Source organism: Halichoerus grypus, chromosome 2 (assembly GCF_964656455.1).
Source record: "Halichoerus grypus chromosome 2, mHalGry1.hap1.1, whole genome shotgun sequence".
NCBI lineage: Eukaryota > Metazoa > Chordata > Mammalia > Carnivora > Phocidae > Halichoerus > Halichoerus grypus.
In genome coordinates, this window is record NC_135713.1 from 166,329,745 (window position 1) to 166,356,221 (window position 26,477).

A 26,477-nucleotide genomic window follows, 5' to 3' on the forward strand; every position below is an offset into this window, starting at 1 on the left:
GTAACGCTTTAAACATAAAAAGCCCAGAGGTAAGGCAGTGGCTCAATGCAGTTATCAAGGTTCTGGATTCTTTTCATCTTTCCTGCTCTGCCATCCTTGGCATGTTGCCTTTTATTTTTGAGCCTCTCCTTTCAAGGTCACAAAATGGCTGTCACAGCTATAGACCTCGTATCTTTGCACCACTACAGCCAAAGGCAGAGGAAGGGCAGGGCTTTTCTCAATTCTCCTGTATCAGGGTGGAAAATCTTTCCATCAAGCAGATTTGCGCTTAGGTCCTGTTAACCAGGATGAGGGTATATGACTGTATGCTGGACTGCAGGAAGGCTAAAAAGGCAGGTATATGGCTTCTCAGCTTCAGTGGTGGGACTAGTGGGTAGGAGAGAGAGTTGAGAGATGACTGTTGGTAGACAACAGGGAAAGTCTACCAAAGGGAGCTAAGACTATGATCCTTAAAGATTAGAGACAATTCTAGGCAATTTCTCATTGGGCAGAATTGTGTGCTCTAGGGCAGGGGTTGACAACCTTTTTCTGTTAAAAGCCTGATAGTAAATATTTTAGGTTTTGCTGGCCACAAATGGTCTCTGTTGCATTTTCTTCCTTGCTTTAAAAAAAAAAAAAAAAAAAAAAAACCCTTTAAAAATGTGAAAACCATCCTTAGTTTGCTGGCCATATGAAAACAGGCTACAGGGGCGCCTGGGTGGCTCAGTTGTTAAGCGTCTGCCTTCGGCTCAGGTCATGATCCCAGGGTCCTGGGATCGAGCCCCGCATCGGGTTCCCTGCTCCGCGGGAAGCCTGCTTCTCCCTCTCTCACTCCCCCTGCTTGTGTTCCCTCTCTCGCTGTCTCTCTCTCTGTCGAATAAATAAATCTTTAAAAAAAAAAAAAAAAGAAAACAGGCTACAGTTTGCCAACTCTGCCAAGGCCATGAAGGCTCAGAGGAGAGGGAGATGAGTGAGGCTGAAGTTATCATTTTGAAGCTTCCTGAAATTCTGGGATTTGAGTGATCTTTGAAGGATGGATAAGATTTACATTGAGAAATCCTATTCCTTCTGAAGGGAGTAGTGAGGGGGGAAACATGCTTGTGATGCTTACTATAAAATAGCTACATGGTACATGAAAAGAGTGAAAAGCAACAATACCTCTGCAGGTGAGATGGGCTAAATTGCAAGCCAAAGTTAGGGAGTATCAAGGTATGAATACCTGGACTTCGTCAGCCACTGACAAGCCAGCTTTCTAAGTAGCTCTGAGAAATGAAGATGCCCTTTTGGCTTAAAGCCTCCATGCTGACTTGGAGCCTAAGGGAGGCAGTGTCTCATGTAACAGTTGGCTCTTCAGTAGGAGCTGTTGCTACTATGACTAATTAAAGGACAGACATCATGTGTTTGGAGAAGACTATTGGTCTCTTAACTGTAGCTACACACAAAGATTATAACTCATCTTCAGTTTGTGTGATTGTTATTGACAACAAGGAAGAATTGCACCAACTAGTAGTAAGTCACTCATTCACTGAACATTTATTGAATGCTTAGTGTGTGCCAGGCCCTGGAGATACAAGTTGAGAAACAGTCTAGAGGGAGGGAAACAATATATATAGAATTAATTGTGATAGAGTGAGATAAGGCTTAGAAAATATATGTACAAGAAACTGTGGATGCTGAGAAGAAGGAACCACCAATTCATCCTGATTTAAACTTTCTAGGTCACTCGGTCTAATTACTGCTGTCCTTCAATGGCCATAGATTATATCCTTAATACTAGCCAATTATCTTGCAGATCTGTACCATTGATTCCAGAAAGGCCTGTGTGAGATACTGTGGTTGAATCAAATTTAAATCGTCATCCAGAAAAAGCAATTTCAAACATTCTGCTGTTGCTGCTACCAATTTTTTAGGATCCTCTTTCTGTGCAAAGTATATAGCTTGTAGTGTTTGTGCTTCCCACTATACTGGTATGAATATTGGGATCTATAGAACAATTGTTTTCCCCAGTAAAACTTATAGAAAAGAAGATTCTGTGGTAGACAGAATCATGCCCCCAGAGAGTCCTCATTTAATCAGCTATGAACCTGGAAATATATTATGTTACATGGTAAGGGGGGAATTAAGATTGCAGATGGAATTAAGGTTTCCAATTAGATGACTTTAAAATAGGCAGATTATTCTGGATTGTTGGAATGGGTGGCAATGTAATTACCAGGGCCTTTGAAAGTGGAAGAGGGAGACAGAGAAGAGGTTGGACTGATAAAATATGAGAAAGACTCAACCCATCTTCCCTGACTTTAAAGATGGAGGAAGGGAGCCACAAGCCAAGGAATGCAGGTGGTCTCTAGTTGCTGGAAAAGGCAGGGAAACAGATTCTCCTTGTATTAGTTCGTCAGGGCTGCCAAAACAAGTACCATAGACTAGTGGCTTAAACCACAGAAATTAATTTTCCCATAGTTCTGGAAGCTAGAAGTCAGAATTTAAGTTGTTGGCAGGGTTGATTTCTTTTCCTGGAGATCTCTCTCCTTGGCTGGTAGATGTCTGTCTTATCTCTGTCTTCACATGGTCTTTCCTCTCTGTGTGTCTGTGTCCTGATCTCCTCCTCTTATAAGGACACCAGTCATACTGTATTAGGTATTAGGACCTACCCTAATAAACCTTATTTTAATTTAATCACCTCTCTAAAGACCATATCTCAAGATACAGTCACATTATGAAGTCCTAGGGATTAGTGGGGGAGAGGGAGCTGTAAAACTCCTCTAGATCCTCCAGAAGGAACGTGGATCTGCCACCACTTTGATTTTAGGACTTCTGACCTCTTGACTATAAAGATAATAAATTTATGTTAAGTCGTCAATTTTAAGGTATTTTGTTACAGCAAATTAAAATATGAATACAATTACAAGTAATCTGAGTCTACTAATAGGAGACTGATTAACTGAGTTGTGGAACATCTATACAATGGAATAACAGTGACCAAAAATACTGAAATAAATATCTACTGACCAATGAATAAACAAAATGTGGTATGTATATATACAATGGAATATTATTCAGCCTTAAAAGGGAAATAATTCTGACACATACTATAATATGTATAAACCTTGAAGACATGCTAAGTGAAATAAGCCAGTCACAAAAAGACAAATACTGCATAATATCACTTATATGAAGTATTTAGAGTAATCAAATTCATAAAAATAGAGTAGGGTTTGCCAGGGGCTATGGGGGGAAATGAGTTTTTTAATGGACATGGAGTTTTAGTTTTGCAAAATGAAAAAGTTCTGGAGATTGGTTGAACAACAATGTGAATATACTTAATACTAATGAACTCTATACTTGAAAATGGTTAAGGTGGTAAATTTTGTGTTATATTATTTTAAAATAGTGAAACAAAGATAGGTTTAAAAGGCAATGACAGAAAAATAGGTGTAGTGTGCTTTCATTGTATATTTTGAGAGAAAGGCTATGTATATATCCTTGTATATACATACAGTATCTCTGAAAAGATACCCAAGAAACTCACATAGTGATTACTTCTGGGAATGGAGTTGTGGAGAATTAGGAGGTGGGAGGGCAGGGATGGGAGGAAAACTTAAATATTCCTTGACACCTTCTGAGTTTTGTTTGCCACATGCATATATTATATATTGAAACCATGGTTTTTACCAAGCTCATAGACACAGAGAACAGATTGGTGGCTGCCCAGAGGTGGAGGAAAGCGTGGGCAAAATGGGTAAAGGGAGTCAAAAGGCACAAACTTCCAGTTATAAAAATAAGTAAGTCATAGGGATGTAATGGAAGGAGGGAAGAAGGGGGGAAGGGAGGGAGGAAAAAGGTTTTTAAATGTGTAATTGGGGTTAGGGACTGCAGAGAGGGTTATCTCACTTAGGTCATCATTAGACTGTGAAATCGCTTTGTCAGTCCAGCTGCATGTTAAGTGTCAGGATAAATAAGACCTACGACTTGCCTTGGCCTTTAAAGGGCTAAAAGCTCTCAGTCCCAAAGTGTTCACCAGGCTTTAAGGTACACACATATTTTATGGTTTGGTGTCTATTAGTATATTTTCAAAATCTCTAGTGTTTTGTTTGTTTGTTTGTTTAAGAACAACTGCATTGTGTTCACTTAGAACCCCCCAAAAAAGTTGAGGGAGGAAATATAAATGAAAAAATAAAAGATAAAAGAAATGTAATAGTGTTTTCTGCTTCTTAAAAATCACATAAACTATAACAAGAATAGAATAAAAAACACTTAACAGTAACAACAGGTTTTGACTCTTGCGGGATTATTTCTTAAGACTTCTGCTTGCAGATTGTTAGGTAACTGCACAAGTTAGATTTTAACACTCTTCAAAACATCCTTCTTAGTACATGAGTCCTTGCATCATACATTCCATACAAAGATTGCAACATTTTATTACTATAATTGTTGTTTAGAAGCTGTTCTGGATTGAGACTTCTTGTTATATATGGATGTGTTTTCCTTACCAACAATCTTAGCCCCTGTTCTTCTCCAAACAATACTTAGCCAAAGGAGCATATTTCCACAGAGCCATATCCTTATTTTTGTGGTTTTTGTATCCATAAAACACAAAAACAATTATGGAACCTGTTCAGTTATCTTTCCCTTTTTGTTTAGAGTTTTACTGTAGCTAATTCAGCACCCAGAAAATTGCTTAATACATAGTAAGGGTACAATAAATAGTAACGAATGACTCACTGTGAGCTCAATACTTCAGAGTTATATAGGGAATACAAAGTTGTCTCTTAGAAGTGAAACACTTACAATTTTATAGAAGCAAAATTTCCCTAGATAGCAAGTTTCTTTGAAAGAGAATTTAATGCAAATTTATAAGCCTTTTACATCTAATAGGGAGATTATTATTACTATCGTATTATTAACAACAACAGTAGCAGCAGAGTAACATCAGTAGCTAAGTCATGCCAAGTGCTTTTCCTATATTATCTCTCATGTAATCTTTCCAGTGACCCTATTAGATAGATGCTATTGTTGTGCCTGTATTTATGGATGAGCTCAAGGAGATTAAGTAATGTTCAACATCACATGGCTAGTAGCTGGCAGAACCAGGATATGAACTCAATTTAGTTAAGATTTGGATTTGGCACTTCTAATGCAAAAATATGAGTTTGACATTATCCTCTTCAAGATTCCTACTGAAATGGCCAAAGGGACTTTTAAGAAGGGAGGAAGGAGGGAAAGAAGGAAAAGAAAAGAGAATTGGTATCTGCATTATAAAGTGGGAGCCTCATGCTAGAAGAAATACTGGAGGGTTTTGTTCAATATGAAATTCAGGCAAGGCCAAGTTGAGGTAAGGGCCTACCAACTTGAATACTATATATATATATGTAAAAGCCCACCTAAGGAGTAAATAAGGGAAGCATCTTTTAATCCTAGTTTACTAAAAACGTTAATTTTATCAAATCCTTTTTAACATCTCTTTAGATAATCTTATGGTTTTTCTCATTTGACCTAATGTGCTAAGTTATATTAATAGAATTCCTAAATATTCATTCATTCTTGGAATAAGTCCTTTATAGTTAATAAGCAAGACAGTTCATGCTGCAGAACCCAGGAACAATTCAGGAACTGGAATTACGAAGTACCCCAGAAAGTACAGGAAAGAACTTGAAATATCCTTTGTCTTCCTTTAGTATTAGAATTTAATTTGGAACTAAATATGTTGTTTGCAAGTAAATACTTGTTCCATGAACCAATTATTTTCAATGCTACCAGCACACTTAAATTGATACCTTGTATCTTTTTTTTTTTTTTAAAGATTTTATTTATTTATTTGACAGAGAGAGAGCACAAGTAGGCAGAGCGGCAGGCAGAGGGAGAGGGAGAAGCAGGCTTCCCACCGACGGGGCTCGATCCCAGGACCCTGGGATCATGACCTGAGCTGAAGGCAGACGCTTAACGACTGAGCCACCCAGGCGCCCCGATACCTTGTATCTTAATGAATTAAATTGCAATTAATAAGTATGCAATAAAATCTTAAAATAACTTTAGGAGTGCAAGTCATTACAGGACCTCCTTTTTAGAAGCTATTTTAAAAGAGCTCATGTAAACATGCTGAAATATTTACAGGAATGAAAACTTTAAAATCTTAACTGTGTAATTTGGATTAATTGTATACACTGTGGTAGTGACAAGCCACTTTTAATATGCTTAATATTGCCTATGTTATCATCTGTTGTGATATGAGAATTTGGGAGAATTGCATGCAGTTTTGATTTCTACATTAATTCCTTCAGATATTTTATTTTTTTTATTATGCCTTTTCTGATAATGACTTTTAGAAGTCTTCAAGTATTTTGTAACCTGATTTTTAAAAAACACAAATGGAAAGTAAATGTTTTTTCCCAGGGTGCTTGGGTGTCTCAGTTGGCTAAGGGTCCAACTCTTGATTTGGGCTCAGGTCATGATCTCAGGGTCATGAAATCGCGTGTTAGGCTCCACACTCAGCGGGGAGTCTGCTTGAGATTCTCCCCCCCACTAAAATAAATCTTATTTATCTTGTTCTTATTTTTCCCCCCTCCAAAATGCAAGGGAGTAAGAAATAAAGAGATTCTCTCCCCCCCACTAAAATAAATCTTATAAATCTTGTTCTTATTTTTCCCCCCTCCAAAATGCAAGGGAGTAAGAAATAAAGAGATTTTTGCATTTGCAGGATTTAAAAAGTGGTTTTAAATATTTGGTTTCTGTTTATTTTCTAAAAGAGGAAGAGGGAGGGATATTGGAAGATGAGATTTGGTTGTAAGAAGGAAAACCAAAGTAGGCAAAGGATCAGGGTAGGAAAAAAGTAGGAAGGAAATAAACCAGGAGAAGGCAGTTGCCAGGAATAGTCTGAGCTTTACTTTCATTTATTTGCACTCTAAAACTCTAAATCTCTGCGGGTATTCAGTGGATTGAAACATAGTTTGAGCTTTGAAAAATCAAAGTAGCAGTCAACTAGGATAGCCACAGAGTGGTTATATATGATTAAGTTTCAGCCAGTAGTAGTGAGAAGTTTGTCATTTATTTAAGAGCTTTATTGAGATACAATTGATAAACAAAAAACTGCACATAGTTAATATATACAATTTGATGAATTTGAACATATGCACACACCTGTGAAACCATCACTGTTACCATCACTAAACCAATCTGTCACCTCCAAAAGTTTCCTTGTGCCTCTTTGCATTTTTTGTTGTTATTTGTTTTGTGGTAAGAACATTTAACATGAGATCTGCCCTCCTAACAAAAATTTTAAATGCACAATAGAGTATTGTTAACAGTAGGCACTATGTGGCACAGCAGATCTCTATAACTTTTTCATCTTATAATACTGAAACTTTATACCCATTAAACAAAAATTCTCCATTTATTCCTCTCCCTTAGCCCCCTGGCAACCACCATTCTACTCTCTGCTACTGTGAGTTTGATTATTTTAGACACCTCAAATAAGTGGAATCATGTAGTATTCATCTTTCTGTGACTGGCTTATTTCACTTAGGACTTCCTTTTTTCAGGTTGAATAATATTCCATTGTATGTATATATCACTTTTTCTTTAACCATTTGTCTATTGTTGGACATCAGGGTTGATTCCATTATCTTGGCTATTGTAAATAGTGCTGCAACGAACATGAGAGCGCAGACATCTCTTCTAGATCCTGATTTCAGTTCTTTTGGATTTATACCCAAAAGTGGGATTGCTGGATAATATGATAGTGAGAAGTTTTGATGACATAAGCATCTACATCTCTATGTAGGGACAGCTCAGTTTCCAGCAGCTGTTACTCAAATAACAAACATTTGGATGGAACTTAATGGGTCAGAGTTAGAGCTTTTTTCCTTCTCTTTTGTGGTGGTGGTAGTCATAAGGGAAAAACACTCTTGTGTTACCAGCTAATTGTTTCACTTCTTTGTCTCCTTTTCCTTATCTGTCTTCTAGACAGATATTGAAAAAGAGATTGGATAGTGAAAGAAAGGTTTTAAATTGTTTTCTGGCATCTGTCAGAGGGACTTGGGTAGGGCATATCTTTTGGCTGTTCTTATAAACACTTGTTAGCAGAGGGCTAATGAGGCTAGTGGTTAGATACTCCAGTCATGTCCTATAAACAGTCATATCAAATATGTACTTTTGGGGGGGCCTGGGGGGTGGTTCAGTCAGTTAAACGTCTGCCTTCGGCTCAGGTCATGATCCCAGGGTCCTAGGATCAAGGCCCACATTGGGCCCCCTGCTCGGCGGGGAGCCTGCTTCTCCCTCTCGCTCTGCCTGCTTGTACTCCCTCCCCGCCCCCTCCGTCAAATAAACAAATAAAATCTTAAAAAAAAAAAAACAAATATGTACCTTTGGATATGAGGATAAATGAACAGAAACCTACCCCATTCTGAGAAGTATTCAGAGTACACACTATAAAGGGTTAGTAGCACCATCTTTACAGAAAAGGGACACCCCATTGCCCAAATTGGAAAGCATAGAAAATGCTTCAGCTAATCAAACATTCCTCAGTTTTCCAGTCACCTAACCAATCAACTTGTTGGCTTTATTCTCTCCAAAATAGTCATCACTAATCAGGATTGCAGCTTCTCACCTATGAGCTAACATGACTCAGTGATTTCTGCTGGCTTTTCCTTCATGCCCATGGCCCCATTCATTTAGATCTCTGAAATGATGTTGTTTATATTACAGAGCTCTCATTTGGAAGACAGTGAATCAGCAGTGTTACTTTGCTGCGAATGTGAAGAATCAGATATCTTTAGTGGTTCCAATGTACGTAGGTATATGTTTTTATTTTTTATTTATATATTTTTAAAGATTTTATTTATTTATTTGACAGAGGGAGACACAGCGAGAGAGGGAACACAAGCGGGGGGGGGGGGGAAGGGAGAAACAGGCTTCCCATGGAGCAGGGAGCCCAATGCGGGGCTCCATCCCAGGACCCTGGGATCATGACCTGAGCCGAAGGCAGACGCTTAACGACTGAGCCACCCAGGCGCCCCCGTGTATGTTTTTATACAGCCTTTGGTATTTCAAGTGAAAGCTTTTTGGGTAAATTTGGCTCTTAAATGTGACTGAGATAGTGCCTATCATTTCATCTGTTTGGCGTCACTCAGCCAAATGCATAGTCTGTGAAAGCAAATCAGTGTATATGTAAGTAGTATGGTGTATATGTATGCATAATAATCTCCACTCAGGGCGTATCTACAAAGTAGAGAAATGTTGTATCCTGGAACTTTAGAGTGAGTTCTCCCTCAATAAAGAATGATTGTTTTGTGGGTTTTTACATTTTTTAATTGTCAGTGGTTTCCCTTTCCCCATAACAACTGCTTGGTATTGCTGCTGCCACTGGACCTTTATTCCCCACGTACATAGACCTAACACATCCTGACTGTTGATAATGTTAAGCTAAATAGTGTTGTAATTACTGGGTCATTTCAAATGTGGAACTATCTAACTATATTTCATGAGACGTTATAAATTTTGTTTATCTTACCTGATCCCCAACATAATTGCTTAATTATTGCAAATTACCCATGCAATCAGGCTGAAGCTAGAGGACTTAAATTGACTTTTTTTTTTTTTAAGATTTGTTTATTTGAGAGAGAGCAAGAGAGAGCATGAGGGGGGCAGACAGAGGGAGAGGGAGAAGCAGGCTCCCCGCTGAGCAGGGAACCCGATGCAGGGCTCCATCCCAGGACCCTGGGATCATGAGCTGAGCTGAAGGTGGATGCTCAACTGACTGAGCCACCCAGGTGCTCTTAAATTGACTTTAAAAAATTTTAAATATCTCTTCCAACAGGATAACTGCTTTGCTAGCCATGGCTAAAACTAGGTTCTACAAACCTTGATGATAAAATCTGGATTCGGTCTATTTTGGGATGTTAACTGTACATAGTAGGCACTCTATAAATATTGTTAAAGTTTCACCAATGGAAACTGTCTCTCGAAGTGAGCTGTGCCTCTTAAGTATATCACCATAGTACTGCCAACTCATAAACTGTCTTCTTTACTTCACCTTTATTGCACAAAGAAAGTGATCACTATCTCAGGACCTCTTCAACTATTACATTGACTTATCTGGTTGCACTTCATTCAGCATTGATGATGAGTGTGGAATGGCAGGAAGTTAGTTATTGTGACTCACTCACTAATAGCTGGAGCTGTGCTCATTCCCTAGTGCTTGAAAACATTAACTGAGGAATTCATGTGAACATTCATTTATTATCAACATTTTGCAGATGACAGACTGAGGGTGGAAAGGTTATATTCTTTGCACGGTGTTGTGTGATAAGCACGGGCAGCGCTGACGTCAGATCTCAGCTGCCACCCATCAGTGATCTTATTATCAGCAGGCAGCATCATCATTGATGGAATATATACCAAGGCTCTTTATATACTTTCCTCAAGATTTATTTTGTTCAGTCTGCCCTGGCATCCTCTGGATTAAACTGGCTTATGTTTTGGCTGATTTTGTCTTAAAGAGACCAGTGCTTGGCAATCTATATGAAGAATATTTTTATAAAGTTGTACACATGTGGGGAAAAGATGACCCTAGTTTTAATGGTTCTCTGAGATATAATTAGTTGGGTATATGTATTTGCAGATAATTGTGGATTGCTTTATTTTATTGCCAGGGCTTTCATTTAAGTCAGGTTTGTTGTCTTTTCCTCTTCATAAGGCAAAAGTGGTTACATGTACTGGCTAGCTGCTTTTTTTTTTAAAATTTTTTTATTGTTATGTTAATCACCATACATTACATCATTAGTTTTTGATGTAGTGTTCCATGATCCGTTGTTTGTGCATAGCACCCAGTGCTCCATGCAGAATGTGCCCTCCTCAATACCCATCACCAGGCTAACCCATCCCCCCGCGCCCCTCCCCTCTAGAACCCTCAGTTTGTTTTTCAGAGTCCATCGTCTCTCATGGTTTGTCTCCCCCTCCGATTTCCCCCCCTTCATTCTTGCCCTCCTGCTATCTTCTTTTTTTTTTTTTTCTTAAGATATATTGCATTATTTGTTTCAGAGGTACAGATCTGAGATTCAACAGTCTTGCACAATTCACAGTGTACTGGCTAGCTTTTAAAAAGTATTGGATTCTCCTGTTTTGTTTGCTTAGGGAGTACTTCCCATACGTTTTTTTTTTTTTCCCCTTTCCTCAGCATCCCATCCCTCACGTTAAAGGAGATTGAAGAGCTCCTTTCCAAGTATGAAGGCTTAAACTTGAAAACAAAATTGTTTGGAGAGTAAACTGATTGAAATCCCCAGTTTGAATTTTCTTCAAAGGAAATGGTATGGGATCTTGGTAACTATTTGAAATAGAAGTTAACTGTTGTAAAGAAGAGTAGGAGATAAAGTCAATCACTGAAGAGCTTTCTCTTCAATCTCAGGATAACAGAATTATGACTTTGGTTGGCTGTATTCATTAATTCACTTATGCATACATGCATTCATTCATTCATTCTCCAAGCATTGATTGACTATCGTGAACTAATTGCTGGGCCCAGGGCTATGGAGGTTAGGCATAAAGTATAGAGTCCACCCTAACAGCAAACTTTCAGCTATAGGGTGAATGAGATCTGAAGCTCTAACATAAAACATGGTGACTGTAGTCGATAACATTGCATTTTATAATTGATATTGCTAAAAAAGCAGAACTTAAATGTTCTCACACACAAAGAAGATAAATATGTGAAGTGATGAATATATTAACTAACCAAATGAGGGGAATCTTTTCACAATTTATATGTATCTCAAATCACCATGATGTACACTCTAAAACCTTACAATTTCATTTGTCAATTATACCTCAATAAAGCTGAATTTTTTGGGGGGCGCCTGGGTGGCTCAGTCGTTAAGCGTCTGCCTTCGGCTCAGGTCATGATTCCAGGTCCTGGGATCGAGCCCCGCATCGGGCTCCCTGCTCCGCGGGAAGCCTGCTTCTCCCTCTCCCACTCCCCCTGCTTGTGTTCCCTCTCTCACTGTGTCTCTCTCTCTGTCAAATAAATAAATAAAATCTTTAAAAAAAAAAAAAAAAAAGCTGAATTTTTTTTTAAATCTACCCTTAGGAGAATTGTATACTCTATACTTCAACAAGTTAATTTTATGGATATTCATGGAAAACCATGAAAAGGAGAGGAGAAAATCATTCATATGCAGTACATGGGGAGAAGAAAAGAAATATGTGGATGAGTGGAAAGAAATTTGGCTAGAGGCAAAGAAGGGGTAGCTCTCTCTGGAAGAGGGCTGACTGCCTTAGATCTCCTGGGGCTTTCTTGGAAGAGAGGGGAGGAGTGTAGAAAGGCTTCTGTCTCTTCTCTGGTCCTATTCAGCTTCTACTGAATAGAAGCAGCTCCTTGTTCCCTGTGCTGTGCACAGGGTTGTTGGATGCCTCCATAATGGGAAAAGGGACTATCTGCCCCGGAGCAGGGTTGATAATGTGACTGGCAAAGGTCACAGAGGAAGAAGACATTGGCTCCGGCTGCAAGAGTTTCACTTCAGCTTTAGATAAGAAAGAAGGTAGGCAGTGACTAAAGCAGGTTGGGGTAACTGGGGGCTGCAGCTCCACTGAGACTCCTGAGAGTCCTCTCCACTCTCCATCCTCATAGCTGCTGCTGTCCTGCCTTAAAGGAGAAAAAGCTCTGTGTGAGCTGGAATTCCAGTTATCATGTTTGTGGGGGTTCAACTAGAAACAAGTAGATTCATTACTGTTGCAGGGTTATATCTTCCCCAGCCTGGAGGTCAGGAAAATGCTTGTTACATCAGTTTATTTCCTCAAAATACAGCAGTTTCTTTCTCTCCTTTCCCTGCTTGTCTGACCCCACTCCCACCCTACCAAACAGGAGGGACACACGTAGGTGGTCATACTATTTTTGTGGTCTATTTCATTCTTTTGCTTGGATATTAAATCCTTGTCGGGAATGCGTTTTCCTTCCATGCAATCAAAACAGCATTTTGTTTGATTAGCCCAGTGAAAGGAAGGAGTGTTAGCCTTTTATTAAAGAAAGAAAAAAAGAAAAGGCCACCCTCGAATCCAATATGGAGAAGGCAGACAAAAAGAAAGGAAAATCTAAAATAAGAATTATTTGGTTTAGCATACTTTACATTTTTATTTTATTTTTTAATTAACTTCAGTTAGCCAACATATAGTACATCATTAGTTGTTGATGTAATGTTCAATGATTCATTAGTTGCATATAACACCCAGTGCTCTTTATATTTTTAAACTGTAGATTTGTATTCTTTTCTAGGGCAGGACAGCTGTCTCAGAACATAGCAGTATCCTTCTAGATGGCAACTTCTGTGGAAGTTTTCATGTGTAGGCATTTTGTGGAGTGGGAGAATGGCTTTGGAGAGAGAATATTTAACCTCACTAAGTTTAAGATAAAGGATTTAAGAATTGTAAAAAGTTATTAATGTTAAGATAAGCAAGCCCTAATTCAAGGCCTGCTATTGAGTAGCCAGCCTATGGATTGAAAATAGAAGGGTCTTTAATCTTTAGAATTCTTCTGAAGCATCTTGTTTTTCTTGTATATTTTAAGTCTTGGAATGTGGTATATGGGATGATCAAAACAATGAATGATTTATTAGCTCAGAAAGTAAAACTATATTTAAAAGGGGAAAACTGCTATGGTCACTATATCTACTTCTGTAAGACTCTAGAGATTGTGAGCAGAACACACAACTGTATGTTGTGGATAAACCTACAGATACAATGATAACCAAAGTAGTTGGATGGAAGGTGGTGATGGTGTGTAGGCCGACAGTATGTGCATCTGGTCATTTCTGATGATTTGTATTTACCTTCATTCAGCTCTTAGTACTGTATTTTTTCCTTTTTTCAGGCTCATTTGCAGAGATAGCATTTCACTGGACAACACACACAAATATAAAAAGGAAAAAAGTGAAAATTTGTGGCTAAGGAGATGTGAGTTTTATTATGAGTTCCAAATGACCAGTTAGCCAACAGCAAACAGCTGTCCCACCAGAGTTGAGGGTCATTTGAATTGTTTCTGCATCACCTCTGCTGCATAGTAGAGCACTTACTGATTAGGGCACCTGGTCAGAGAATGGGATAAAAGTGTTGCCGGTAGCAAAAAACATAGTTTCACCATGAATGGTATTCCTGTCTTTCCCTTTGGAGGGAGTCTGATCTAAACAAATAAATTTTGTTTTTGTTTTTGTTTTTTTTTTGCAAATGAAACTGCAAGTAAAATTTAAAACAGATTAGATATAGATATATAGATTAAAGATATTTCAGAGCTGACCAAAAGAAGGTAAATACTGCATTGACGTATAAAATATTTCTATTTTACATGAACTAGGTTTAAAATGAATGAAAAAGTACAAACACAAAATGTAGAAATTACAAAGGACAACGTATCAATTTATCATGAAACAGGTTGCAAGTATAGAATATAAAACTATAATGAAATATTTTCCAAAGGTGACCCACCCACAAAACAATTACATTAAAATAATGTACACATTTAAACAGATATCCCACTACCACCACACATGAATAGCTTAAATAATCATTAAAAAAAAAACCCAACTCACTGCTTTCTCTGAAAAGGAGAGTCACACCATAAGCAGAAGGAATTCGAACAAGAATTCACAAAAGATTATCACTGCTATGAGTAAATAAACGACTTGGAATGACCATTGTGGTCACCATTGTGGTTGCTATTACTGAAGAAATAACACAGAGGATCTACCTCCTGTGATGTCAAACTTATTTTTCTTTGTTCCAGAATAAGATATCATCAGAAAGCATTGTTCAACTATTTTATCTTAGAGTAACAAATGAGAAATAACTTTCAACTTTTCTTTTTAAAAATCTTACCCTCTTGAGTGACTTATCTGAGGGAAAATGAGATTCTTAGTAATCTTGGGTATATAAAGGCTATTTTAAGGATTACCCCTCATGAGGGGCGGGGGGTGGGAGGATAGGTTAGCCTGGTGATGGGTATTAAAGAGGGCACGTTCTGCATGGAGCACTGGGTGTTATGCACAAACAATGAATCATGAAACACTACATCAAAAACTAACGATGTAATGTATGGTGATTAACATAACAATAAAAATTAAAAAAAAAAAGAATTACCCCTCGTTCTGCATGGAGCACTGGGTGTTATATTGCAAATAATGAATCATGGAACACTACATAAAAAACTAATGATGTAATGTATGGTGATTAACATAACATAATATTAAAAATAATAAATAAATAATTGTAAAGACAAAAAAAAAAAAAGAATTACCCTTATCATTTAACTCAGTAGTTCTCATTGTGTCTGCACATTAGAATCACCTGGTGACCTTTTAAAATAATTTAATAAGAGTCTCACCCCAGTCCAGTTAAATCAGGATCTCTGTGAGTGGGACCCAGGTATAGGTATTTTTTAAGTGGTCCCAGGATTATTCTCATGTGAATGAGGGATTAAGAACGATGTTTTAACTCTCTACTAATTTTTGCATCTCCTGAATCAGAGCTCCAGTCTCAATGTCTGTAACATCTGTTTCCTTGAAGAATGGACAAAATAAGATATTGACTAGAATCCTAAGAGTTGACTTTGCATTTGATAACTCAGTTACAATGCATTTAACTTTTATTCAGTGAAATTCCTTGGCTAGGCTTCTGTTAAAAAAGGAACAAGATACTGAAATTCGGTGATCCAAATCCTCAATGAACCTGTGTCAATTAAGGGCCAGGTTTTCCATGAAGTTATGAAGACTTATTCTTCCTGTGTCAATACCGCTAGGAGCTAGCATAAAGACAAAATATTAAAGACCACTTTTAGACTTTGTATATAATACTTTTTTTGAAATAAAATATACATACAGAGAAGTGCACTTAACTTGCACTTTTATGTATATCTTGATGAATTTTCATACACATCAAGAAACTGTGTAACCGTACCTAGATCAAGAAATGGAGTATTACCACTCCCCTCCACCAATTCCCCCTTCTGCTAACACCCCCCCTTTCTCCCTTTTAGTCACTATTCACCTTCCCAACCATCATCACCCTCAACCCCCAAGATAACCACTATCGTGAATTCTTGACCATATGATTTTGATGTGAGCATGAGGCTATGCTCTTTAGATGACCCTCTTTGGCCCCCAGACCAGGGCTCAGGATCATGTAATAAAGAGCTCAGGCACAAGGTTCAGACAACCTGGGTCACAGTCCCAACTCCACCACTTCCTGGTTTTGTGATTTCACTTCTCTAAGCCTCACTTCCCCATCTATAAAATGGGGATAATAATAATACCTGTCTCAGAGAGTTGTTAGAATTAAATAAGATGACTATATAAGGTACTTACAGGACCCAGCACATTTTCTGTGCTACGTAGAGAGCAGGGGCAAATGTAGGATTCCCTGGTCTCACCATCTCTTCCATAGAGTCAGGACAGTGCCGCTGTTATCTTTGGGTTCAATTTAACTTTATGGTCTAGCTCTGTAGGGGAGGAGGAGGAAAAAATGGACATCTTGACCATCTTTCCTTTTCTTCACCATCCTTTATTTGCCTTGTGGCGTGAGTAACTTGTGGCCACTTCTAAAATATATTATTTAGGGGCACCTGGATGGCGCACTTGGTTAAGCCTCTGACTCTTGGTTTCAGCTCAGGTCATGATCGCAGGGTCGTGAGATCGAGCCCTGCATTGGGCTCCATGCTCAGCACGGAATCTACTTAACTCTCTCTGCCCCTCCCTGCTGCACGCGTGCTCTCACTCTCTCTCTCTCATAAATAAATAAATCTTTAAAAAATAAATAAAATATATTATTTGAATTCATAAAATGATCACTGAAGGGCCAGAAATGTTCTCTCATACATCCTTGTATTCTCCATAGTGCCTAACATAGAAGTTGCACATATTTAATGCCTTGGGTAATGGAATCTAAAAATGATGCTTCAGGCACACCATGCTTACCCTGTGCTGGATTTATATTGGTTCGACTTCTGGTCCTTCTTTTGACCAGAGACATATTTTGGAGATACCTGGCACATGGATACATAACGTAGCAGTGAAACAACTGCAGGCAGACACCGAGAGGTTGGCCTAATTTATAAAATTAGCCAAATAAAAGCTCCGACTAGCTGAGTTACTCTGCTTTCATAATCTGAGGGGGGGCCTGTTCAGGTGTACTCGTCCCTTATTTTGGTTTAGGAAAGCAAGAAAATCAGAAGATGGCATGACTTGTAGGTTTTTTCATTAATAAAATTATACAGCCTTTTTTAGATTGCAGTTTGGAAATAATTTACCCTTTGAAAGGTGAGCAAGGCAATCTATTTAGCACTTATTATTTGCCTGACATTCTAGGTGATTTTCATACAAGTTAGTGTTGAATCCAAGTCTTTGAGGTTAAGTACTTTTAGTATTTCCCATTTAAAGCTGAAGAAACAGAGGCTTGCCTGAAGTGTGTGACCACACTGGTAGTGACAGCCAAGTCTGCCTGACACTCTGAGCTTCTATCCTTGTGCCGGATTGCCTTTGCCCCGAATGGAATATTATTATTCTGGTCCTAGGAGGTCAGGGGCAAATGGAATAGTGGTTCTCAGCTCTGTTTTTTGCACCCGAATAATCTGTGGAGCTTTTTAAACATAGAGAGACTCAAATCTCACCTTAGCAACTTTCTCATTCAGTGGGTCTTGGACATCTTTATTCTTTACAGAGGTCCATAGGTGGTACTTCATGCAGCCAAAGTTGAGAATCATGGTTCTTAGAAATTCTCTAGAGAGGAATTATAAGATTATAGATCTGGGGGCATCTGAAGACTGAATTTGGGATATTGTAAAGACACACTCTTGACAGAAGTTTAGGGAAAGAGGAGGTGGCTTAATAACAATCAAGTTCATGTTTCAAGAGGTAAGGTAGTACATATCACCGGAAATTGGGTATATCACTGGAGTATTTTTTTTTAAGATTTTATTTATTTATTTGACACAGAGAGAGATATTGAGAGAGAGAGCACAAGCAGGGGGGGAGCGGCAGACAGGCAGAGGGAGAGGGAGAAGAAGGCTCCCCCACCAAGCGAGGAGCCCAGTGTGGGGCTCGATCCCAGGACCCTGGGACTATGACCCGAGCTGAAGGCAGACGCTTAACGACTGAGCCACCCACGTGCCCCTCTTTATTTTTTTTTTTTTAAAGATTTTATTTATTTGAGAAAGAGAGACACAGTGAGAGAATGAACACAAGCAGGGGGAGTGGGAGAGGGAGAAGCAGGCTTCCCGCCGAGCAGGGAGCCCGATGTGGGGCTCGATCCCAGGACCCTGGGATCATGACCTGAGCCGAAGGAAGACGCTTAACGACTGAGCCACCCACGTGCCCCTCACTGGAGTATTTTATGCCGGATTAATTCTTCATTCTTTCTGGGAATTTCTAGAGTGCTGCCACTGTTGTATTCAAACACAGTCCTTCTCAACCCTAATTTGCTTTCCCAAATACCTTTTTACTCAGTGGTTGGGGTGAAGTCCTAGTGAACTTGCAATTTCAGACTATTAGGGAAGAACTGCTAACCCTGGAGAGAGTAGTGGATGGCCCTGATGAAGACAAATGTCATGGGAGAGTTGTAAATTTAACAAATTGTTAATCTTAATGGATCCTATCTTCTGAGTTCCTCCTAATGCCTTTTGTTTATTTTTTGTAATTTTACAGTGTACTTTGGCAGCAGAGAAGGGTTAGTAACTTTTCCTTTCACTTTAGAGTTAGGAAAATTGAGCTATAAAGGCCATGACTTGCTGAGAACTATAACTAAAATAATGGCTAACATTTGTTGAACTCTAACCATGTTCCTGGTTCTGTAGTAAATGTTTTTACATGTATTATCTCATATTACATCTCTGATGCGAATAATGTTTTAGGGGTAATGAAACTGAGCTCATTTATTCTACAGTTATTTGAGTCTACTCTGTGGCGGGTACCATGCTAGGCAATGAGTATCCAGTGGTGAACAAATCAAACCCCATCCTTAATGGAACTTACAGGGGAACACACATAATAAAAAAAAAATAAGTATTCCATTATAAAATGTGATAGTGCAATGAAAAATACCAGTGGGGAAATAATAATAATAACAAGGCACAATAGCCATTTAGATAAAGGATGGTCAAGAAGGGCCTCTCTAACATGTTGATATTTTAGTTCAGAATAGTTCAGGGATTTGCTTAGTGTCACACATCTAGTAAGTGGTGAAGTTCAAGTCTGATTTCCAAGGCTCTGCTCACCAAGCTATACTGCCTGTCAGACATGTGCTTGGAATCTGCCCCAGGCCTGTGACTCTCCTGTCCGGTCTGACAAGCATTCCCATCATGACACTGTACCAAATTTCCAGGAGCATCATAAAATTTATGATTATGAACTTACAATAATAATTCTTTTCTCCTAAAATGCTTCTTTAAAGAGAGCTCTAGGAGGCAGCAAGGAGAAGGGATAGCAAAAAGTATTGCAAGCAGTATATGAATTTCAGCAAATGAGAGAGAGAGCCCCAAAGAATCTGGAAATCTCTGCTATAGCTGTACTAGGTACATTTACATGAGGAAGTGCTCTCTTGGCATGCATGGGCTGGGACTGCATTTTCCACTTTGGATCAACATCTTATTTCCTGGCCTTACATGAACTTAAAGAACTTGAAGGACTGATCCGGGAGCCAGGCAGAAGACATCTAAAGGAAGAAGCTGACTGAGAAATGTTACATGGTGGCTAGAACCTCAAGATACTTGGAAAGAATGTTGGAAGGAAGGGACATTGCTCTTGGGAAGGGAAAGAACGAAGTGAATGGTGAAGTACAGCCTTGAATTTAAATGCTGCTGTCTTCTTTTGACTCTACTGCAATGCTTAATTTGCCAAGTTACTTTCTCAGGATTTTCCAGGAGAGTCCTCTGAATTCCCTCTTTGCTCCAGAAGAATTTGTTCGCTTTTTTTCCTCCCAGGAAATAACAGCAATTCTTAGGCTGGTCAGATTCTGTAGAAGTGTGAGGCAAGGTTTTAAACTGTGGATTATAAGCCTAACTGTAGATTTGAATAATGCTAGTATAAATTTATGTTTGGAAAAGATCTGTGCATGATATTCATGTGTACATCTTAACTTGATAATTATATTGGTGAAGATTATAAATCCTGGCAATCTGACAGTTCAGTCAAAAGTTATAATAATGTCAAACTCTTTGACATAGAAATGTAATTCTTGAAAACTTCTTCTAAAAAAATTTAAAAAGTGTAGTACTAAAATTTTAGTGAATATGTTTAATAATAGGAGAAAGGGAATGGTTAGGTAAACTATGGTAATATTAACTCTGAAGCCATTAGACACAAAACCCAGAGACCATAAAAGAAAACATTGGGGCACCTGCGTGGCTCAGTCGTTAGGTGTCTGCCTTCAGCTCTGGTCATGATCCCAGGGTCCTGGGATCGAGCCCCGCATCGGGCTCCCTGCTTCTCCCTCTCCCACTCCCCCTTCTTGTGTTCCCTCTCTCGCTGTCTCTCTCTCTCTGTCAAATAAATAAATAAAATCTTTAAAAAAAATTGATAAATTCAAATACATAAAGCCAAAAATTCTACTTTAAAAGATCCTATAAACAAAGTCACAAGACAACACGTTGGAAAAAGATTTTCAACACATATGATAAAGAGCCAGTTTCTATAATACATAATGTGTTATACAGTTTTTTTAAAGATCAGAAACCTAACAGAACAATGTGCAAAAGAAATTAACAGACTTTCACAGCAAGATATACAAGTGGCTCTTCACCATATGAAAAAACATTCAATAATCCTCACAACCAATACCATTATTTACCTGTCAGATTGGCAAAGATCAAAAAAAATGTGATATTGTGTTGTGTTGGCAGAGACAGAAGGGAAGCAGCAATGCTGTATATTGTTGGTGGACTGTAAATTAGAATGACCTCCGTGGAGGACATTTTGGAAATATCTATCAAAATTCTCTATGTCCATAGCATTTGCCCTAGAAATTTATCCTCCAGAAATTTTCCTATATATGTGAAATTTCATACATTCAAGCATATTTATAGCAAAGTCATTTATAATAGTAAAAAATTCAAAATATCCTAGATGTCCATCAAGGTGTTTCCGTATGAGTTAATATGGAATTATCTCCTATTGTTAAAATACCAACAGCGTGCCTGTGTGGCTCAGTTGGTTAAGGAACCGATTCTTGATTTCTGCTCAGGTCATGATCTCAGGGTCCTGGGATCAAGCCCTGAGTTGGGCTCCATGCTCAGTGGGGAGTCTGCTTAAGGATTCTCTCTCTCTTCCTTTCCCTTTGCCCCTCCCCTCACTCTCTCTCTCTCTCTCAAATATGTAAATAAATCTTCTAAAAAAAAAAACCCAAGATGCAAAGCACTATGTGTATATCATTTGTATAAAAAAAATTAGAGGAAAAAGAATCTATTAAGATCTTTAAATATGCCTAGATTGTATCTTGTAATATATATAAAAATTAAAAAGATATATATATAAAATTAAAATATATATATAAAAAATTAAAAATTGTCTTTAGGGAGAAGAACTTGTTGGCTCAGGGAACAGATGTGAGATGGGGACTTGTTTAATGTTTATCATATTGTCCTTTTTTGAATTGTGTACCATGTGCATGTGTTACCTCCTTTTAAAAAATACTAAAATAATAAAAAGGGGTAGAACAGAATTACGTAGTTACCATTCATTCATTCCACAAATATTTTTTTTTTAAAGATTTTATTTATTTATTTGACAGAGAGAACCACAGCGAGAGAGGAAACACAAGCAGGGGGAGTGGGAGAGGGAGAAGCAGGCTTCCCATGTAGCAGGGAGCCCTATGCGGGGCTGGGGGCTGGGATCATGACCTGAGCCGAAGGCAGACGCCTAACGACTGAGCCACCCAGGCGCCCCTCACAAATATTATTTTAAAAGAAAGAAGACAATTCCTTGCCTTAAATGCCCACAGCCTAGAAAAAGAGACGTATCTAAATAAGATTATTGAAATATAGTGTAAGTGCAATAATGGAGTAGATGTATGTACTAGGTACAATGTGGCTCAAGAAGAGAATAATCTTTTCCTTGCTTGATATGACAAGTTTAAAAATGAACAAAATTTGGGGTGCCTGGCTGGCTCAGTTGGTGGATCATGCAACTCTTGATCTCAGGGTTGTAAGTTCAAACCCCACGTTGGGTGTAGAGATTACTTAAAAATAAACCAATCTTTTAAAATAAAATAAAATAAAAATGAACAAAATTTACATGTATACTCTGACTGCAATTATGTAAAAACTATATAAATAAATAACAAAAAGAGGAATTAAAACACACAGAAGAAGCCTTAAATATAAGGAGTTTCATTCAAATGGTGAGACTGTGAAGGGCTTTTGGAATATCACAGTTGTCTTATTCATATTTTAAAGACAGTGGGTTTTTTAAATTTACTTTAGATTTTTAAAAATCAAGTAATCCAGTACCCAGCTAAGCCAGGGTCTCTAGAGTCTCTTACTTGTAGTCTTAAAGATGAGAGGATAGGAGATACTGTATTTGCCCTAAATTAATATATGGGAAAAAAAGACTCTTTATCATATGCACCTCTCTACCTTTCCCCTCCGTTTAAGCCTGAATCTCTGCAGGCTACTGTGAAGAGCCTTGGAACTGATTAGTGTACAGGTTATATCTGTGGAAGTGCTCATTGATCTTCATGGGGGGCGGGGGTATCTTTTCAATTTTTGATATGTAACCTTTTTTTGGGGGGGGGGGTTTCCTTCTCAAAGAGCTTCTTTAACACTAGCGGACCTTCACCGAGGCCATTTTTAGATGTCTTAAAAGTGAGCTACAGAGCAGCCAGGACTATACTAAGCAATTCTGGCCCTCAGAATTTATGGCCCTTCCTGTTATGAGCTCTACATATAACAAGTAAATAGCAGTTAAAAGCCACTGGAATATAATCAAATATGATGTTGTTGTGTCGTAATAATTTAAATTCTACCATGTGAGCTAGGTCCAGGTCTTATGATCAGCTTCATCTCTCATTAAGTCATATTTTAAAGCACTACTGTTTCATTTCCTTCTCCATTTCCCCTGGTCTGGTTCTATGGCTCGACCTTGAACTATTTAAACTGGCCTAATGTGGAGCAGCACTAGGCACATACCAAAAGTGGAGCAGAACTGACTATAGTCATACTTCCTTGCTTGACCCCTGTGCCTTAAGGGCATGACCTTAGTTTCCGTTTCTTGTGTATATGGTTACCTTTCACTCATTATTCTTTCAGCCAACAAGTATGTACAGAGTACCTGCTATGTGCTAGACGCTGTGCTGGTTGAAAAGAGGAAAGTACACCATACTATGAGAATCTAGCAGGCTGGGACCTCCTTAAGGGTTAGTGGTCAAAAGAGGGCTTCCTTGGAGAACTAGTGTTTTGAATTGTGCTCTGAAAGATGAGTCAAAGTCAACTAGAGAGCTGGGTGGAGAGAGTGGGGAAGGAAATACTTACAGGTCAGGAAACCTATGGCATATTCAAGGAACCAAAAGAAGGCCAGTAAAGTTTGAACATAGAAAATAAGGGAGGAAATAATGGGAGATGATGCTAGTGAGGTCAGCAAAGGCCAGCTGGTAAAGACTCTTGTAAGCTAAATTAAAGATCTCAGTCTTTATTCCCTGGACAGTAAGAAGTCATTGAGGAGTTCAGCTGGGGAATGAACCAGTTAACATTTTAAAAAGATCTGCCTAGTTGTACTCTTGAGAATGTACAGAAAAACAAAGCCCCGGCTGTTTATGGCTTTTTGTTTTTCTGTGATTTGATTTGATTAACTCATTTGTTGGGGGATGGGGCTCTTAATAAGAAGAAAGTTGACAAAAAGTCAGTATGGTGTGGTGAAGAGTGTATGACCCTGGATAAGTTACTTTCCATCTCTAAGTCTCGATATTCTCATCCGAGCAATGGAGATAATAAATAGTATACCTGCCTTGTGGGGTTATTGTGAAGATTAAATGAGACAATGTCTGCTAACACTTAGATTAAGACCCGGCATATTGTAAACCTATAATAAATGTTAGCCGCTGTTATAATTTAACAGTCTCACAAAAGGTTCATCTGTTCCTCTGAGAACCACCCACTCTTGGTGGTCCTTGGAGTAGCTTTCCATCCAAAAGTCACATATGGACTTGCCTAGCTGTCACCACTGGACTGTAGGAGTCTGGCCTAGTCAACGGGTAAGGAAACATCAAGCTTATGGTTTACTTTTACAAATGTCATTTGAAGATGATGGAAATGGAGGCTGAGGAATGGTTGTTCGCTTTAACCCTAGCTATGGTTTTGCTTTGAAGCTGGCTTTTCACAAATGCCAGTGATACAGTCTGACACAGGAAACTCAACAGAATATAGTTAGTTGCTTGGAAACATCTGTATTTCTTTGTTTCCTACAATGCTAGGTAACTAATGTGTGTAATTAGACTGCTGAGCAAAGCTTCAGGTTGATCAAGGTTAATTGCTGACAGTATTTGAGATAGATGTTAATAATGTCTCCCCCAAAACTGCTTTTCCAAAATAGATTGTTCCTTGCTTGACCCCTGTGAAGCAAGGAACATTCAGTGAGATGTAATTCTAGGCCTGGAAACTGGGATCTTCCAATTTAATATTTTCTAAGAAATTTGTACACAGAAAACATGTTTTCTCTTTCACTTTAAAGTTTGCCATATCACATGCTAATAGAAATTCTCACTGCCTGACTTTTGCTATCTTTAGCCTGTTCTCTAAAATTATACATTTCTGCCTATGATCCATTTTGTGGAACTAGGGAGAGTGGCTAAAGCATGTCATCTTTCATAAGAGTCCTGGGGAGTTTAGGGTAGATGGGAATCTATTCTAAAAGTTTGCAGTGAATTCAGACCCTGCCCAGAAAGTCTTTGTTTTGTGTTTAAATTTATCTTCTAGCTTGAGAACATTAGAGGGCAAGATTTTGAAGGGAGTTTTGTTGCCAAAAGAAAAAATTTAACGTTTCTTATGTAGTCAGTGAGAGTTCACTGCAATCAAGTTTACTTACTGATTTTGTCAGAGACTTCCTGTGGTGAGATGGTTCACAGATGGTGAATAATTCCATTTTAAAAATGAAAGTGAGCTTTGTTTCTTGTCCATTCTCTTGTCCGACATGACGGCTCCACCGGCATGGCTGTTTTCTCCTGTTGCTCTAAGGGAAGACCCAGAAGCATCAGCTAAATTGTTCTGACAGTGGGAAGGGTGTTGAGTGAGAAAGGATTGGCCAAAAACAGGGCTTAACCAGCTATTGCAGGAAAATAAACGGAGGTTTTACTATATGTAACTACCTTCTTTAAGTTATTAGCTATGCATTATATAACACTACTTCTAAAACCTAAAGTAGCGTGGGCTTATGTTGATCTAGAAAAATGTTCATATACAGATGCTGTAACCATGTTGATTTTTTAAATGTTCTCTTTCATTCTGTTTTGGTTTTCATTGTTTTGTGTTTGTCCTGCTCAGCTCAGAGAAGATACACTGAGGAATGTACCAAGTTGCATTGTGTATTACCTGGAACTTCCTGGGAGCCGAGCATTTTATTTCTGTAGAAATTTGTTTACCCAAATTTTAGAAGAGTAACAATGAGAAAATCAAGTTTATTTTATTGCTGTTGACTATTAAAATAAGAAAAGGAACTTAATCCTTACACTTTTTTATCAACCACTTAGTATGTGCCACACACTGTTCTGGATGCTCTAGATGTATCTGTGAACGAAACCAAAAAGCACTGCCCTATAAAGCTTATAGTCTGATGCCTGACCATTTCGCCTTCTGCCTCTGCCAAGAGAAAAGCTGGGTTCAAATCCTAGTACGATCACGTTATCTGTGACCTTGGGAAGTCACTTCCCTTCTTTCACCCTCTTACTTGTAAGCCTAGTAATCACGTTGTCGTGTTATTCATTTGGGTATCTCAAAAAATCATCCATTACATTGGTTGTATAATAGGAAATTTCCTTGTTAATTGCTTGGATTTACATACACTCAGAGGAGCCTTATGCAAAATAACTTAAAGAAATTTTGTCCCAGAATTTACCTGTATACGTTCCATGGTATGCTTTTGCAATGGATCTGGCTTAACATCAGCAATAATTTGTAGTATGAAAGCCAAGACCACATGAGTTTATGTTTATAGAATTTAATCTCACATATGTCATCACAGTTGAGGGGAATGATGAAGGAAATGAAATAACAGAGTTCTCTGGGTAGATAGCTGCTGCTTATTTGGTATGGTCTGCTCTCCTTTTGGGAGCTTGTCTGTTCTACTCTGTATGATTCTGGTGGTGCTGACAATCCCCTGGCCCTGCTTTTCTACCACTAGGACAGCCATATGTCCGTAGACCCATGTCAGGCTGGTCAAGGTACCCATTTTCCCTAGATTCCATGGTGGATTCAGAGGAGCATATGACCCTGTCAGGGCCAATCAGGCCCTGTCTGTTAAGAGAGAGATACAGACGCTTGTGGTAAAAAGGAT

General features: G+C 38.5%; 1 protein-coding gene across 2 annotated transcripts in view; it reads left to right on the forward strand.

Annotated features, from left to right (window-relative positions):
* SSH2 (slingshot protein phosphatase 2) overlaps positions 1-26,477 on the forward strand; it is a 242,910-nt gene that overhangs the window by 45,526 nt on the left and 170,907 nt on the right. The window contains exon 2 of one of the 2 annotated variants that reach the window (XM_036094635.2): positions 8,677-8,757. The exons of the other annotated variant lie outside the window; for it this stretch is intronic. Within the exon in view, the coding sequence (XP_035950528.1) occupies positions 8,677-8,757 (81 nt within the window). The remainder of the gene's footprint in view (positions 1-8,676; positions 8,758-26,477) is intronic. 2 annotated transcript variants of the gene reach the window in all.